The sequence below is a fragment of the Pollachius pollachius genome, assembly GCF_949987615.1.
Source record: "Pollachius pollachius genome assembly, chromosome: 11".
NCBI classification, from domain to species: Eukaryota; Metazoa; Chordata; class Actinopteri; order Gadiformes; family Gadidae; genus Pollachius; species Pollachius pollachius.
The window spans coordinates 18,401,804-18,416,260 of record NC_136944.1 but is presented as its reverse complement, the minus strand read 5'-3'; the positions used below and the strand labels follow the sequence as shown (position 1 = coordinate 18,416,260).

The window sequence follows — 14,457 nt, the reverse complement described above, 5'->3', positions numbered from 1 at the left end:
GAGATTCAGAGTAGCAGGACTACTACCACTTAACGTAGTACTAGTACTACTGACTCACCCAAACAGTTGGACAGGTTCTGATGATGATAAGTGCCACAAGCCTTGTCCTTAGACATTGGGCGAACACACAGTGGTGCACAGACCCTTGTTCGACGTCGGTGTGGAATATGGCTTCGGAGTATCGCTGTCCCACCATCTCTAATAGACGTGTGTGTGTGTGTGTGTGTGTGTGTGTGTGTGTGTGTGTGTGTGTGTGTGTGTGTGTGTGTGTGTGTGTGTGTGTGTGTGTGTGTATGTGTGTGTCTGCGTCTGGGCGCGTGCGTGCGTGTGTGTACGTTCCTATTGCCACAGTGATGTGCTGTCCAAACAGAGACAGGTAACGGGATTGGCCGGCGGCCTTGATGGCTCTCAAGTTAGTGTGCGATCGCCAGTGGAGACCCACGTCTGAGAGACGTGGAGCTTGGGTCCGAGAGAGCCCGGTGGGGCCCAGGCTCCAATGGAGCCCGGGAGAGCCCCGGGTCTGAGAGAGGGCGACGACAAATCAAATCGAAAACATCCGCTAGATAATTGAACCACAAGGACCGCAGCTTAAAAATAAAGGACCACAGAACACTGCCTCTATAAGCCATCTATGTGTCTCAAGAGTGTAACATGAAGCTCTCGGTTCCTTTATCCTGAAAAGCGCAAAGTATAGCTTACCTTAAAAAAGAGAATCTAACACAATTTAAGGAAAACTTAGAGCACTAAATCTAAGCTCTCCCCCTTAAGCACCAAACTACACCTACACTTAAACGGGCCTCCGCCCAACTCCTCCATGAAAAGAAGCAAAAGCAATAAGTCTTAAAGTAATCAATATATTAATTGGTAAACTATTATGGTTAAGTAAACATGAGAAAAGCTTCAGAATATCACTTATGATTATTTGTGTCTCAACTATAGTTTGCATATTTTTCTTTATGGATTTTTCCTTGTTTTTTTGACTTTTTTATTATTGATTTTTTGTTTGTTTATTTCTTAAAATTGCTGTAAAACATATTGAAAGTTACATCCTGTCTGTCTGTTTACTGTACAAAGTGATAGGACTTCAGTTTAATATTTACACAGAAAAGGTTGAACGCACGAATGATGTCCGGTGCCTTTCGTCCACTCCTTCCCATCGAAGCCCCCTCCCCCATGTGCATCCCCCTCTCCCCCCCTCCCCCCCCCCTCTCCCCCTCTCCCCCTCTCCCCCTCATTACAGTACGGCAGGGTGACTTGGAGATAAGGGTCGGGCGTCATGGGGCCGGCCGAGGTCAGAGGTCGTGGGGGGTGATCAGTGTGATTAAGGCTAACTGATAGGGTCTCACTTTGGTGATTTCATCAGGAGACGCCAGCAGAGCCAGTAGCTGAATACATGAAGGGTTTAGTTCACGTCAGTCCCCCGCAGACACACACACACACACATTCATGGTCCACTTGTCTATCCCAAACACATACAGTCCCTTATACACACTTATACACACACACATACACATGCACATACTCATGCACTCACATATTCATACACACACCTATCACGGCAGCCTATTACTGCGGGTCATTTCGATGATGAAGGTGAGCGATGACGAGTAAGCTAATCATCTCTCTAGCAGCTCTGGTCTCCAAACCCCTCGAACCCCCCCCCCCATCCTCCTTAACCTCCTCCCCCCTTCCACCCAACAACCCACCCCCCACCCCCACCCCACCTTGAACCGGGGCCTTTCCTTGGGCGCCGTCAGCTAATGGGAGAACACATCTTTAAATAACCGACAGATGCTTTCTACTGCGGTCGCCGCGGCGATGAGTCACCAAGACGACGAGAGGCTGAAGTGCTGGGTCCGTAAATCACTGTCGTCCCGCTTAGAGGAACTCAGGATGGCTCCCGCCCTCCCTGGCTGACTCAGCAAACGCCCCCCCCCACTGCCCACAACCCCCCCGCTTTAGAACAACCCCACAGCCCCGGTCGGCTCTCATTTCCTCCCATCTCTCTCCGGCATCGTCGCTATCGGCAATGGCATGCCACGTTCTCCCTGCAGCCCAACCCCAACCGGAAGCAGCATCTCCTGCTCGTACCCAGCGGGGGGGGCGAGGGGGGTCATCCCTGCACAGTGTCCAGAGGAGGAGGGGGCGGGCATACAGGGGGAGGGAACACCCTCAAGAAGAGAGAGAGTGAGAGAGAGAGAGCGATGGGCGCCATGGTTACCTGAACAAATCAAGTGGTCTAAAGCTCGTCGGGCTGACGAGAGACAGGCCAGCGACACGATGTGACGTGATGAGGGTACAAAAGGTGTGTCTTTAAAAGCCGGCCGCGGAACGAGCCGGGGGCGGGCGTGGCTCATCAGTGTCCGCCCCCCGACACCCGACACCCGCCGGGGGGCCCGAGGAGGACGGCGACCGGTTAAGGCACGTCCCGAATCACCGGGAGGTCCTCTCCAGTCGGACTGGGGTCGCGACCCCCCAGACCCAGACAACTGTGTGTGGGCCGGCGGACAGATGTGCGTTTGTGTGTGCCGTGGGGGTGCTTGTTTCAGTGTGTTGGTGACTCTCAGTCTGTCAGTGCAAACCAGGTCAGTGGGATCTCTGGAGATCTGTGGCGGCGTGTTCGCCGTGAAGGGTGAGTAAAGGTGCGACAAAAGGAGTGGTGTTTCTTATTCTACTTAAAAAAAATGAAAGAATTACAGCAACAACAGGAAAAAGAGTCAGCGAAGCGCTTTGTTCAGTCTTTCTGGCGTGTTGCTGAACAGAACAGACCCTAGGTCGGCCACTAGGGGCAGGCAAGCGCACAGGACTAGGATTTCTAAAAACAGCAGTGGAATCTCCTACCGACCAAACAAGAAGTAATAAGAAAAAACATTGTGATATCGTAACCAGAGTTATCATTATTATTAATACTAATATCTTTGTTATACACAATATTATTGTTCATATTGATGCTCAAGTACCCTGTAATTTCTGTGAGAATATCGTAGTATCATTCATGATTGTGTTTCTCACGGCAAACAAGAATAAGTAATTTGGCATCTGGAGGAATGCGGGAGGTAAGGGGAGGAGGGAGGAGAGAATGGTAAAGAGGGGTGGGGTAGTCGGGGTGGAGAGGGGGAGACAGAGGGAGAGAGATACAGTTCGGGGTCAGGCAGGGTTTCTGTAACCATCGTGGCGTGGCACGCTGCCTCGTCCTCCTCTTCCTCAGTCTATGCACACAGTCCACCGTCCATCAACCAATCAGAGGCCTCGTTAGCCTCGTTAGGTGCTCAGGTGTCTACCTCACAGGTAACGTCTAGTGGACCACTTTAAAAAGCTTTGACCCGATCTGAGATGGGTTTTAAAATGTGACCACCACCTTCATTTCTAGATCTTTGGATCATTTCAACTTCTGCCCCCCCTTAAAAAAAAAATCAAGCAAGGCTATAAAAGCGAGCAACTGTTTCAAACTTTAGATGTGCACGTCTGCCTCGCTCCTCGGTGCATCGACCCCCTGATCCGTCACACTATCAGGTCCACCTCCTCGACCGCCTCCACCTCTTCCAGAGCCGCCTCACACGTCTGACTCAATGCTGGACAGTTTCTCGTACACGTGACCATTGCTTCCGTTGAAGGGCCGGGGGGGCCCGACCCCCAGCATGGAGCCGTGGTGGTTCATGCCCCCTAGGCCCAGGTCCTTGGGGAACCGCGGGGCCACGTTGGACATGACCCCCGCGGTGGCCGAGGCCGGCAGGTAGGACGTTACGCCCATGGGGCCCCTGAGGTCCCCCCGGCTGCCCTGCAGCTGCTGCTGCTGCTTCTTCATGTAGTACTGCTTGGCCCCGTGCATCAGACACTGGTCGTCGTCGAAGGTGGGGATGAAGGGGTTGTGGTTGACCCGGTCGGGGTACAGAGACTTGGACAGGGAGAACCCTGAGCCCCCTCCCTCCATCAGGGAGCGCTCCCTCATGTCCCGCTCCCCCACCGAGCGGCGGTGGACCCCGTCACCCCGGACGATGCCGAACGGCGACCCGCCTCCCGCGTGGCTCTCGCCGCCGTAGAACAGCGGGTCGCGGTCCCGCTCCGACCCGCCGTGGCGCTGGAAGATGTGCGCGAAGGGGCTGGTGCCCTCTAGGTAGCGCTCCTTCTCCTTCAGGCTGACACTGCGGGGCGGCGGCAGCATCACGCCTCCGCCGGGGCCTCCTCCCGGCCCCCCCAGCATGTTGCCCATCCCGGCCAGCTCCTCCTTCTGGAGGTCCACGAAGGCGTCGTAGGAGTGCTGCCTCCTCAGCGGCTTCCCGAAGCCACCGCTCCTCCTCCTCTGCTGGAGCTGAGGCCCGCCGCCGCCCCCCCCCAGCTGTTCCAACAGGTGGTTGTTGTCCTCGCTGATGTCGTACAGGTTCCCCGTCTTCTTGCAGCCCTCGCACCGCATGCAGGTGGCCGAGCTCGGCCGGCTGCCGCCACCGCCCCCCGAAGACCCGCAGCCATACCCGACCCCGTGGACCGACATCGGCTTCCCGCTGCAGCTCGCCCGGCAGGTCCGGCACTCCCAGTCGCCCTTGGAGTCGGGCTTCTTGGGCTTGCCCTTCAGGAAGTCGTCCACGGGCACCAGCTGGGTGCAGGGCCCCGGCCCGCCCACCACCCCGTCCCGGGGCCCGTCCGTCAGGTCCACGTGCTCCCACTGGGGCACGCCCTCTTTGGGACGGAACTGGTCCAGGTAGAAGTCCCGCACGCTCTCCTTGTCTCTGAACATGTAGGCGCTGCCCCCGTTGCTCCCCACTCCTCCGCCCCCGACTCCGCCGCCCCTCTTGCGCTCGGCGGGGAGGGGCGGAGGTGGCGAGGCTGAGCGGTGGTTGTGGTAGTGGTGGTGGCTGATGTGGTACGGCTTCCTCCGGTAGCCCAGCTCAATCTCGTCCAGCTCGCGGCGCGACTTGGCCGAGGCCGGCCTCTTCTTGAGGCTGTCGCGGTACTGCTTGCGCTTCTTGGCGTTGCCCTCCAGGTTGCCGTAGGTCACGGTGTGCGTGGAGATGTCCGACACGTCCGAGCGAGCGTTGCCGTCGTCGTCCCCGGGCCGCCCGCCACAGTAGCCGTGGCCGGGGACGTAGTTGGAGCTGGAAGCCCCCGCCTTGAAGGAGAACTTGCCGTACAGGTCGGGCAGGCCACCCTGGAAGCCCGGCCCCGGGGGGGGCGCCTGTCCTGACAGCAGGTCGAACTTACTCATGTTGCGGTGGGTCAGCGCCGAGCGGGGCTGCGTGGTGAAGATGGGCGCCACCCCTCCGCCCAGGCTGTCACAGTCGAACATGCCCCCCTCCAGGGAGCTGCCGCTGCCCAGGCTGAGGGGCCGGTTGGCGGGCGGCCCGTTGAGGCCCAGCGCAGAGCCGGTGTGGTGGTGCAGGTAGTGGTCCTGGTACAGGTTGCTGTCCTTCAGGTGCAGGTTGCCGAACGTCCGCTCCACCTCGCTGATGTAGTCGCTGAACATGTTGTCGTCGGGCGGGTACTGGGGCTTGCAGTCCGAGTGGCCCGCCAGGCTGCGGCGGTGCTCCGAGATGTCGTAGACAGACGACTCACGGCGGATGAAGTCCAGCGCGCTGTGCGGCGAGCCGTTGACGCCCGAGAGGGACGCCATGTTCTTGGCGGTGCGCAGGAGCCGCAGGATGTTGGAGTGGGTGTTGTTGATGGTGCCCGACGGGGAGTTGAGGCCTGAGCTGCTCTTCTCCTCGATCTGCACGCCGTGGATGCAGCTGTAGATGCCCTGCAAGCCCAAAGTGAATACAACCGTTAGATAGTCGGAGAACACACAGAGCAGTAGCTCATTGTCACTTGTTTAGTCGTCTAGCAGACGCCTTTATACAATAGGGCTTTAAGGGATAAAAAGGTCATTAATGAGCAGGTAGGGGTTGGACAGTAGAGACACAAGTTATTAATGAGCAGGTAGGGGTTGGATTGCGGAGAGACAGTTCATTCAGGAACAGGTAGGGGTTAAACAGTAGACAGGTCATTAGGGCGCAGGTAGAGGTTAGACAGTATAGAGACATGTCATGAAAGCATAGGTAGGGGTTAGACAGTACAGAGACCGGTCACCAAGGAGCAGGGCTGGGTTAGGGGCATCCTGCTCTAGGAGGTAGACTGAGGACGTTAGGGTTTGAACACACATGATTGAACAACATTAGAGAGTATATGTACACAGACAGGGGTGAAAATCCCCACTCTGTCTCTCTAGCCCACAATAAGCATTGGGTTGAAATGACAGATGTAAAGCTCGTTGTAAACCCAGCACCAGTGATGAGAGGGTTGTTGTGCTAGTGGCTTCAGAGACAAGGATTCCCTGTAGGACCCTGGGGAGGTGGCTGTGTCATGACAGCAAGACGAATAGAGTCATTTGTATTCAGTGATGTACGAGACGATACTTAGAGGAAAACTGCTGCGAGGGGGAGAGGGGGAGAAGGGGGAGAGAAGTGAGGAGGAACCAGATCGATGGTAAACTAAAAGTATTCCTGGTCCTATGGAGGCCTGGAGAGGACATAATGTCCACCATCTAGGAAATATTATCTTTGCCCCACTTTGAAACGCATGCCTTCAGACACACACACACACACACACACACAAACATACACACATTCATAAAACCATACACACATTCACAAATTCAAACACACACACAAACAAAACATACAAACACACACATTCATCCATTCGTACACACACAAACACACGCGCACACACACACACACACACACACACACACACACACACACACACACACACACACACATTCACCCATTCCCCCCCCCCCCCCCCCCCCCCCCCACACACACACACACACACACACACACACACACACACACACACACACACACACACTCTCTCTCTTTCCTTTGTTTGATTCTAATCTGGTGGTTTGGAGGATTTCTAGGAACATGAATTTGTATATTTAAATTAGAAATGTTCTAAGTACTCCACTCCTTGTACTCCGGCGGTAATTGGAAGGGACCCTTCCCCTTGTCTATCTCTGCCGCTCGCCCCATAACAGACCTGTTCTCTCTGGTGAAACAAGGCCCATTAAGTCGCTAATACGTTTACTGTTCTCAGTCACCAGAGACCCCTCTCAGTCTCTCTCATTAGTCTCAGTGTTGCAGGTGGGCCCAGAGGGGGCAGCCAGCCAGGGGAGTGCGGCTCACACCGGCTACACTGAGACTGAGATGCTAACCAAATGGGCCGCTAACCAAAACCTGATTCTAAGCCGATAGGATGCAAACAAAATTGTATGCGAACTTAACGCAGAGATAACTAAACACGAGGCTAACCAGGTGTGATGCAAACCAGGTGTGATGCTAACCAAATATGATCTTGACCCAACTCGCCACTCACCAAACCTGATGCTAACCAAACTTGATGAGAACCAAATGGGGAGCTTACCAAATGGCCGCCATGTGACAGATTTCTAATTTGTACACGGTAGGGCTTAAATGTTAATTGCCAGAATCATAATAAAGTCTATTGGATTAGGCTGTGGAGAAACAGAATCAATCTGTGTGGCAGAGCAAGAGGGCGGAGGGGGGGCAGCAGGGGCCAAAGAGGGGGAGGAGAGGGGGAGAGTAAGCTGCAGCAGGGATAGAGGAGAGATAATCAGCGGTAATTTCAGCTATTGTTGTTCCATTATGTGTGAAAGTGTGTCCTGAATACCAATGAGCCCATTGGATGTGGTCGTGTAAACGTTGTTTCTGTGAAGAAACACAGGCTGTAACTGTGAATCTCAGATGATTCATCTCTTGAAAGGTCACGTCTGTACAGGACGGTAGACGCTACGCCCCCGGGCGCAGATTCGCGCGACAAGCTAATGTGTTAGAGGGGTGACAAACACACAGCACATGTACTGGACTACAATCGCTCACAACTAAAGGACTATCGCCACTTAAAGCAAATAGACTACCACCGCTATCAGCAAGTGGACTACAACGGCTGGCAGATATTAGATGACAGTCACTATTAGCTACCAGACTACAATGCCTAGCTACTAGACTACAGCTGGTAGAAACGAATGGACTACAACCAATATGAACTATGAGACTACAACCGCTAGCTACGAGGCTTCAGCCCTCTAGCTCCTAGACTACAGCTGGTAGAAACTAATGGACTACAAACACAAGTAGCTATGAGACTACAACCGCTAGCTACGAGGCTTCAGCCCTCTAGGTCCTAGACTACAGCTGGTAGAAACTAATGGACTACAAACACCAGTAGCTATGAGACTACAATTGCTAGCTACGAGGCTTCAGTCCTCTAGCTCCTAGACTACAGTTGGTAGAAACTAATGGACTACAAACACGAGTAGCAATGAGAGTACAACCGCTAGCTATGAGGCTTCAGCCCTCCAGCTCCTAGACTACAGCTGGTAGAAACTAATAGACTACAAACACGAGTAGCTATGAGACTACAACCGCTAGCTACAAGGCTTCAGCCCTCTAGCTCCTAGACTACAGCTGGTAGAAACTAATGGACTACAAACACGAGCAGCTATGAGACTACAACCCTCTAGCTACTAGAATGCAGCCCCTAGCAACTAATGGACGACAACTACCATTAGGTACAGGACCACAACCGCTGGCAGCTTATAGACACTGCAATAAGCTGCAATAATAACACTGCAATAATAACTGCAAGGAACTAAGAGACGAGAATGGGTAGGTGCTAAAGGACTACAGCTGCTTGCAAGCAGACTACAGCCGCTGGCAGTCCCACAAACCTGACCCTGACGCACTCCAAACCCCTCGCTAAATGAACGACATACTAAATAATCAAAGTCGGGCACTGAAGCGTGATATTAGGAGCAGAACAGAACAGAAAAAAACGGTACCGTGATGGAACGGGGAGAGAGAGTGAGAGTGAGAGAGAGTGAGAGAGAGTGAGAGAGAGAGAGAGAGAGTCAGAGAGAGAGAGAGAGAGAGAGAAAATATAAAGGGTGTATTTTAAATTAGCCACGTAGCGTGTAGCCTGCAGCGGTGTGGTGAATTACACGACGGCCATGTCGGAGCGACCTGAGCAACCAATCAAATGCCCCGAGGTGACTTTGCTCTCCAGGGATACGCTACTAATCCACCGCTGGGGTGGTTGAGTAAAATATTGATTTCAGCTCAACATGTAAGCACCGACACCACCCAAAACCCACGCCCCCACTACAGGTGTACAGCAGCTACAGCAGTACTGTACCTACATGTACCACTGTCCCTCTACACCTGGACCTACACATCATAACTACACCTCTAAATCTGATCACGACACCTGTGTATACGTCTCATTACTACACCTGTCCCTACGTCTCATGACTTCACCTGTATATGCGTCTCATAACTATACCTGTACTGTATATATGTCTAATAACTACACCTGTATATGCGTCTCATAACTATACCTGTACTGTATATATGTCTAATAACTACACCTGTATATACGTCTCATAACTACACTTGTACCTAGATCGCATAACTAGACCTTTGTATACATGCACGTAGCCACCCTCCCTTCTCTCACCCCTCCCTTCCTCACCCCACCCTCATCCCCCCACTCTCCTTTTCACCCCCACCTCTCTCTCCCTCCCCTCCCTCCCCTCCTCCCTCCCCCCTCTCCCCCGCTCTCTCACCCTGCTAATGGAGAAGACGAAGCCGGGCTGTCCGGAGCAGTATCCCATGAAGCAGAAGCGCAGCTGCCAGTAGAACCAGTGCTCGCAGATGAAGGTGATGAGAGACAGCGCCATGGCCGCGCCCAGCATGTAGAACACGCCCGCCATGTTGTCCACGTCCAGCTGGCTGGACATCACCTCGTTCTTCTCGTGATGGCAGATCCCTGTCAGCCACATAGCCTCCAGCTCCTCCATCTCACCTGGGTGGGGGGGGGGGGAGGCGAGAGGAAGGAGACAAAGGGGGAGGAGGAGGGAGTGAGGGAAAAAGGAGGTGAAATGTAAAAGGTGGAGTGGAGAAGGATAAGGCCTTTTAGTTATCGTTATTTGCAACGGTATTCGAAATAAAGAGTTATAAAAGTGTTAAAACACTATTCAACAATTACTGTAACAAGATGGACGATGGATCTGTTTATGTAAATCTCTCTCTCTCTCTGTCTGACACACACACTGATAAACAAATGACCCTCTTTACACAGAAGCAGCCGAAATACAAAGACCTGACCCATATTACCACACAAACGCACACACACAGACTCAGAAGTAGACCAGGGTCCTGGCAGCTTTAACTGGAACAGACTTCATTGGGCCCTTGAGGGCCCCTGGTTCAGGAAGCAGAAACTAGCTTCAAACACACACACGCACACACACACACACACACACACACACACACAAACACACACACACACACACAAACACACACAAACACACACACACAAACACACACACACACACACACACACACACACACAGAGACACATATAAACACATACACACACACACACACACACACACACACACACACACACACACTCACACATACACATAACTAAAGACCCACCCACACACAGAAACACACACGCGAGCATGCACTCACAGGAACAAACACACAAACACAAATACACACACACTCACAAACAGTGCACACCTGCAGTAAGTGAGTTGCAGTATGTAGTGTGGTTGTACGTCAGGTTGGGGTTGAAAGCTGCGACTTTGTTGCATGTATAGTCATTGGACAATGAAGCATGCAGTATAACATAAAAACATTAAAGTAAACAACACTGTCTGCGAGCTTAAATATTTGACAACTTAAAGAGGCACTATAGGTTTGGCTACTTTGGTGCCTCCGAGAGGCTGTTCATCGCAACAACATCAGCGGTGGTTCAAAGCAAGAATTTCAGGGGTTCTAACTCAGCTGGGGCCAAAACATATTCATGTTAGGTTCATACTTCTGGGGGTGCTCTCGGCCATGGCACCAGCAGTAGACTTAGTCCCAGGGCCACTACTCCTAGTGCTGCGAGTGATGGCTAAAATCACTAGGTTAAATCACTAGAGGTTCCCGACTTGGGATCCCCTGACAATCATATGTTGTCCCAGGAGATGGCTAGCGGCTTTAGAGACTTTATGGTCCTTTTTCATAGACCCAAACGTCTATGAGACCTTTTTTAAGATCTCATAGACGTCCTGTATATGCGAACTGAGTGACCTCTGATTCATAGCCATGAGCAAACTACAATCGACGCCTACTAGTGTGTAGTAGAGCGATCAATTGGGTTCATCAGGACATTGATATTACCGGCGGACTGATTGAGTAAAAAACAATTTCTGTCTAAGCAAGATGCATAAAAGTTTAACTTTAGGGTCACAAACATTTTCAGAGCTAGAAATGATGTCACGGGCCAAAAAAAGGTTGGGAACCACTGGATTAAAAAGCAGGGATCACAGATCGGCTGTACTTAATGACAAGAGGTCCTCACCGTCACCAAACAGCTGCAGGATGGCCAGGTCCACGTGTCTCTTCCACATGGACTCCTTCTGGATGGCGATGCCGTATCCCGTGGTGGCGAAGATGTACCCGCTGCCGATGGTCACCAGCTTGCAGCCCTCGTCGCGTCCCGCCATGTAGTTCAGCACCGCCGCGTCGTAGATAAAGGCGTCAAGCTTCCTAACACATCGAATAAGGCACAAACACACCCCAGGCACAAAAACACACACCACACACACACACACACCCACATCACGCACACCAAACAACAGTGAGGGTCAGGGAAAGAGAGAGCATTGGTTTGTTGTCATCCGTCCCTTGCTGTGTAATCGTTGTTCCTCACATTATTAATAATGTTTTGTTGAAGTTTACCAAAATAGACTCAAGTTAGAGAGAGTGAGATGAGTCAGAAAGAGAGAGGTAAGGAGATATAGAGAGAGAGTGAGAAAGAGCGAGAGTAAGGTTACATTAATTAAGGCTGCAATGCCAGAAAGCACAGCCAAGACATCCCAATTAACCTGTTAAGTAGCGCTAAGCTGCAGATAAGTTTAATGGTCCTCTTGCTTTGCCAAATGCTCATAGCACCAAACAGCTAGCTCTGCTACATAATGAAGCACCACCACATAGCTTGCTCTGCTACATAGTGTAGCACAACCACATAGCCCAGCACCACATAGCTAGCTCTGCTTTGTAGCATAGCACCACAACATTGCCCATCACTATACAGATAGGTCTGCTATTTAGCGTAGCACCACAACATAGCTCAGCACCATACAGCTAGCTCTGACACGTAGCCTAGCACCCCACAGCTAGCTCTGCTACGTAGAATAACACCAACACATAGCCCAGCCCCACACAGCTAGGACTGCTACATAGCATAGCACCAATCCATAGCCCAAAACCATACAGCTAGGAGCAGGAGAACACTTGGTAGAACACTGCAAAAGGGTCGTTTTAGAACTTTGTGGTGTCGAATTTAACTAGTATTGGGACGTTTCCATTAATCTCAAGTCGTCTTCAAGATTCAACATGGCAATTCTAAGCATAAAACCTACTGTCTATCTCTGCCAATCAGCGTCCAGTACTGCATGACAGCTGCCAAAACTTGGTAAAGGCACGCACTACAGGAACTCTAAATGGTACCCAATGTGTCATGTTCCTATCAAAACAGTTATTGAACTTGTCATTTCGGTGGGACCAGTCTAGGTTTAACATGAGGGCTCTATGAAATCCCCTCCTAAAACGGGTGTGTCTTCTGTCTGGTCTGGTCTGTCTGGTCTGAAGCAGCCTCTACGGGGGATGTGGTTCCTCACCCTGTCTTAAGGCTCTGCAGGGCATCGTTGACGTTGCGCTGGTGGAACTTCACCATGTAGCCGTGCATTTCCGGGTAGTTATTCCTGATGTTCCGCTCTGTGCTTCCGTTCGGGACCGTCCCGAAGCGGAACGGCGGGGAGAAGTCATTGGGCCTCTGGAACTGAGGTGAGGAAGAGGAGGAGGAGGAGGAGGGGGAGGAAGAGGAGGAGATGCGGTGGGGGGGCGGAGGGAAAGAAGAGGAGGAGGAAGATGGGGTGATGATGAGAGGAAGAAGGAGAAGAGGAGGAGGAGGAGGAGGAGCAAGAGGAGAGAAAGAAGTGAACCGTTAACTGACGCGTATTAACTTTATCATCCTTCACTTATCCATAATTCAACACATCATTGATCTTTCTCGCCCTCAATCTATCAATTAATCTATAAAACCACCCATTGTTCTGACACTCAATAATTTGATCCTTGATTTGATCAATACATCTCTGTATTCATTCAGATATAATCATCACCCATTGACCTAGCATCCATCCATCACTCCACCCCCTGCCTCTGTACCTTCTTGTCAGACAGGCCGGTGACCTGGTCCACGTACTCCTCCTGGATCATGAAGGCGGCCAGGTTGGCAGTGTAGGAGGCCAGGAAGATGACAGCGAAGAAGGCCCACACCGACACCATGATCTTACTGGTGGTGCCCTTTGGGTTCTGGACCGGCACGGAGTTGTTGAACACCAGACCCCACAGCAGCCAGATGGCCTTCCCGATGGTGAAGGAGGGCCCGTGGGGCTCTAAGAGAGGGGGGGGGGGGATTAGATTAGGACAGATGTCCTGGAATGGGCATCAAGGTCAGGTAAAATTTGAGGTAGAAAGTCTAAGTCAAGGAACCCTCTCAGTTGGTAGACCCTTACAGAATGTCATCAGTTTACGTTGTTCTTTGAAGAGCCGAATAATAAGAGTTCACAGAATTACCATTCACCCTTAGGCAAGATGTTTATTCATTGCAAATTAGACATGACCACTTTGCCTGGAAAGAATGATACTCCTGTTATATTATAATCCTGGCATTTCATTATCTACTCTGATTGTAGATTATGATATTATGGTAAATAGATGCTGTCGAATTTTACCTGGAAATTAGCATGGCTTTATGACTTTTTCCAAACATCTGGGTATGAAACCCAGAAAGACGTTCATTGTATTATTATGTTTGTCTTTTTTTCTTTTATTTAACATTATTTTGCATACAATTTAATTTGGACAAAAAAATCTATTTTCAGCATTGTGGGAGGGTTGATGCAATGAACAAGCCATGGCTTGTTCATTGCATGGCTATAGAGTTATGTATGGCTATAGAGCTGTAGGTTCCTGACCCCTGGAGTAGTTGTTAGCCGAGTGGTTAGTTCTGGGTTCGAACCCCAATGTCCTAGAGCAAGATTCCCCCTAAATCCCTACCTGCTCCTTAATAACTGATCTGAATTCACCGTAAATCTCTCTGTTTAAAAGAGTCTGCTCAATGAATAAGTAGTCAGCATGGGGACCGGGTACTCCGCATCGACACACAAACACTCCCAGGCCACATCTTCTGCTGCAGAATGTCTCCACACTCAACACTATATTGTATTTGTACATTTGTTTCGCTGCCCTTCCCCCATCACTGTTCTGTTGTTAATTGTTTCCAGTCTCTATTGAGCCAGCGTTTTTTAATCTGTATTTTTTTTGTTGTGTATGTTGAAGC

At 51.2% G+C, this 14,457-nt stretch overlaps 1 protein-coding gene across 1 annotated transcript in view; it reads right to left on the bottom strand.

The window, feature by feature from the left end:
• Window positions 1–3,553: 3,553 nt before the first annotated feature.
• Window positions 3,554–14,457, bottom strand: part of grin2ba (glutamate receptor, ionotropic, N-methyl D-aspartate 2B-a) — a gene marked incomplete at its 3' end in the record, with an annotated part of 45,142 nt that continues 34,238 nt past the window's right edge. The window contains exons 10-14 of the mRNA XM_079745626.1: window positions 13,281–13,510; window positions 12,731–12,891; window positions 11,410–11,597; window positions 9,617–9,855; window positions 3,554–5,731 (exon numbers count right to left, since the gene is read on the bottom strand). Coding sequence (XP_079601752.1) covers window positions 3,554–5,731; window positions 9,617–9,855; window positions 11,410–11,597; window positions 12,731–12,891; window positions 13,281–13,510 — 2,996 coding nt within the window. The remainder of the gene's footprint in view (window positions 5,732–9,616; window positions 9,856–11,409; window positions 11,598–12,730; window positions 12,892–13,280; window positions 13,511–14,457) is intronic.